The sequence below is a fragment of the Gavialis gangeticus genome, unplaced genomic scaffold, assembly GCF_001723915.1.
Source record: "Gavialis gangeticus isolate Ggan-Ray unplaced genomic scaffold, GavGan_comp1, whole genome shotgun sequence".
NCBI classification, from domain to species: Eukaryota; Metazoa; Chordata; order Crocodylia; family Gavialidae; genus Gavialis; species Gavialis gangeticus.
This window is the reverse complement of record NW_017729029.1, coordinates 53534188-53537780: the sequence shown is the minus strand read 5'-3', so window position 1 is coordinate 53537780 and position 3593 is coordinate 53534188. Positions and strand designations below refer to the sequence as shown.

The 3593-nt window shown below is 50.4% G+C and overlaps 1 protein-coding gene across 1 annotated transcript in view; it reads left to right on the top strand.

The window, feature by feature from the left end:
- The first annotated feature begins 30 nt into the window (after positions 1–30).
- The window catches only part of UBE2A (ubiquitin conjugating enzyme E2 A), an 18737-nt gene continuing 15174 nt past the window's right edge, over positions 31–3593 (top strand). The window contains exons 1-3 of the mRNA XM_019521615.1: positions 31–585; positions 810–890; positions 991–1016. Of these exons, the coding sequence (XP_019377160.1) occupies positions 542–585; positions 810–890; positions 991–1016 (151 nt within the window). The 5' untranslated portion in view covers positions 31–541. The remainder of the gene's footprint in view (positions 586–809; positions 891–990; positions 1017–3593) is intronic.

The window sequence follows — 3593 nt, the reverse complement described above, 5'->3', positions numbered from 1 at the left end:
CCCGTCACTCATGGGGTGAAGCTGCCCTCCAGCCTTGCTCCCGCCCTAAAGACACTGAGCGCCCTTGTCCTGCCCTCACCTGCGGCAGCAGGTGACGAGACCACGCCCCCAGCCCCGCCCCGGGCGGGAACAATGACAAAAACACGCCCTCTCCGCTGACGTCAGTGGTGCCGTCTCACTTCCTGCTGCCTCTCCTCCGCCGCGGCACTTGGTACATCCCGGATTCCTTTAGGCACCGCCTCCCGCTTCGCCGCCGTGGTGGTAGGGTCCGGTCGGGTTCACTCGCATGCGGTTCCTCCTCTCCGCGGCAGTGGTACAGCCCGGGATCGCCCGGGAGGAGTTAGGTGCCGCCTCGGCCTCCCCCCCGCGAGCCGGCGCAGTGGTACGACCCAGTATCGCTCGGCAGCCCCCGCCGCCGCCGCCGCCGCCGCCGCCTCAGTCAGAGCCAGCTGCCGTCGCCGCTGTCGTCGTGGTGTCCCTAGGCGCCCGCTTCCTCGCTCCCGGGGCTAGTGTATGAGCGATTCGTCCCCCTGAGCCCGCCATGTCCACGCCGGCCCGGAGGCGCCTCATGCGGGACTTCAAGAGGTAACGAGGCCAGCGGCGGAGGGAGGCCGGGAGAGGAGGGGGCCGGACAACATGGCGGCAGGAGCGGTGGCGCTGCGCCGATTGCGTAGCGTTAGGCCACGCCGTTTGCGCGGGGAGGGGGGCTGGGGTTATGCTGACTGCTGGGGGTGACTCCCGCGGGCTACGCCAACTGCGGCCGGCCCGGGGGGCGGAGCTTGGCTACGCTGACGAGCCCGTGCCCGCAGGCTGCAGGAGGACCCCCCGGCCGGCGTGAGCGGCGCCCCTTCGGAAAACAACATCATGGTGTGGAACGCCGTCATCTTCGGGTGAGTGCGCATGCGTGGCCAAGCGCCCCCCTGCGGGCGGGGGGCACCCCTGCGCTGCTCACCCTTCCTCCGGACTCACCCCTTCCCTCTTCTCTTCCAGGCCGGAGGGGACTCCCTTTGAGGATGGTAAGTGCGGCTGGCTGCTAAGCTACAGGGGTTGTTTTGTTTTGTTTCATTTTGTTTTTTTTGGAGGGTTGGTTGTTTTTTTTGTTGTTGTTGTTTTTCCCAGTGTGACCTGCTCCTGGGTCCCTGCAACAGGTCTCATCTTAGGACCTCCATGGCCCTGGGAAGCACGAACACTGCCCACCTCCCCGCCAAAACTTATGTCCTTAAAACTGTTGAGTGGTGCTACATCCCTGATCCTTGAAAAGCTTCCTTTCTTCCTTATTCCCCTCCCTCCTCCCAAGTCTGACTTCCTAAATGTGAAATTGGGCAGTGAAACAGTAGCACACAAACAAATGCAAAGTGCTGTATGGATGAAGGCATGTCATTACTTGGCCACAAGTGTCTTGTGTTTCAGCGAGTCAGATTGACTTGAAGATCTGTTGGCATGTCTGTCATCAGCCTGGGTTAGCTGGGCTTGGTTGGTTGTTTTTTTTTTTTGTTTGTTTTTTAGTACTTAAAACATACATGGTCAATCCGTTGTGCCCTTTGTTTAACATTGATTTGTCATCCTGCTCTCTACTTTCTGAATCTTTCTGTCTGTTGGTGAAACAGTGCTCAACTCTTGAGTGTTTTTTGTCATACTGGAATATGTCCTGAAAGTGACTTTAAAACACATCATGGTGAACCAAAGTTAGCTTGATTCTGTAGTCAGTTCATCCAGTTAATAACCTGCTCTTGGAGTTCCTGGACAGGAGCTACACTGGTTTGTGGGGGTTTTTTTTTTCCTTACGTTAGTCTAGTTGTAGCTACTTTCAGTTTTAAAACTGAAAGTAGCTACGCTCCTCCTTCTTAAAAGAAATCTTGTGATACATTTGTTCCTAACTTTGTCAGTGTTTGTAGCTTTGCTCACTATTTTCTCTGAAGTTTGCATTTCTGATGCTGTATGAAGGATCCAGTATCTATCCTGAACTTGCTAGACCTAAGCAAATAAACAAGTAGAAACAGTAATACACTCTATTCTGTAAAGGTGTCAGTATAGGACTACAGTTAGTGTAGAGTCTTATGCTTTCTTTCATCATGAATTGCATGGTAAGACTCCCTAGCTCTAAAAATTATTCTTCCTCTGAGGGAGCAACTGTTTGGCTTGAGGGCTGTGTCTTCCTGAGCTCATGCTTTCCCTTTTAAAGTACCTCAGGCCCAAGAACACTCTAGTTAGTTGCTTTCTTTGTCCTTAGTTGGTCACAAAACTACATGACTACCTCCAGCTCTCCTGCTTAGTGGCTGGTCTCCCTTTTTCCTGCAGTGCCTGGTGCTTGTAGCTCTTTCCTTTGTTTGTGGGATTGTTTGAGGTCAGAAGTTCTCCTTAATCTCTTGGGCCTTAATACACTAGTATTAATAGGTCTCAGTGATGAGAGGTCTTGTCTTCATGGTGCACAGCCATCTCAGAAATGGATCACAACTTGGAGGAAGAGAAATTAGCTCCTGTGAATTAATGGTATCAATCTTGAGAGTTATTTCTTGTCTCTCATTTTGTAGTTCAGTGTTGGGGTTACTGAGATGTTTAGTAACGAAGGATTTTGGGAAGAAGATCTTCTACAGATGTATTGAAGGTGGTCGACCAGCTTTGAAAGTGCTGGTATATTAAAGCTATCTAGGGCTTTTAAGTATTGATTTCTTCCCTCTTCCCACCTTTCCTCCCCTCATGCCTTGATCTTAAATCCCTAAGGTTCTAAGCATTCAAGCCTTAATCAGCTTGAATCCAAGGCAACATGCACTCCTGGTAGGTGGAGTATATTTCCTGTGTGCTTTAACAGTAGGTTCTTCCTCTTGTCTGTTGGTGTTCCTCAGCTAACATTCTTGGACAGGTGTTCTGGCACAGGTTGTGTACTGGGTTTCTTAATACCCAAGGCAGGAAAAGTGAGCAGGGCATAAAAATGCTTGTTTCTTACAGTACAGCTTTTTTATCTTGCTGCCTAGAATTGTATGTGTTGGCATCTGGAGATGTCTGCCTCACTTGAATGGCTTGCTGGTGCCTTTATCTTGTGCTGTGCCTCACTCTAAAGTTAGAGGACTAGGAACATAGCTTGGGAGGTTCCTGCCAGTCCTATTGCATCTGGTACCCTGCATTTGTAGGTTCTCCTTTAACTAAAGGAACTTCCCAAATTTCTCCCTTCACTTGGTTGCCTACAAGCAAAGGAACAAAATCTGAGATGCCAAAAGCAGCCTGTGAAATGCTACGGATTAAAACATTGGCAGTGTCCTCACTGTCCTTGCAATAATAGGAAGTAAGCTTATGTATGTGCCCTGCAGATCCTAGGTAAAGGACTGTGCCCCATGCTAAAGGAAAACAACCCCCTTCCCCCCACGGGCTGTGCCAGTCAAACTAGGGGGACCTCTTTTCCGTAGGTCAAAAATTAGGCACTCGATGGGTACGTCTACATGTGTGTCTTAAAACACAGTAGCCCTTTTTACTGTTCATGAAAATGTTATGTAAAAAAAACCCACCATGCTAATCGCAGTAAAATAGGCTGCTACGCATTACACGTCTTTAAAGTGCACACTTGCAGTACTGCATGTTAGGGCAGCCTAATGCACGTT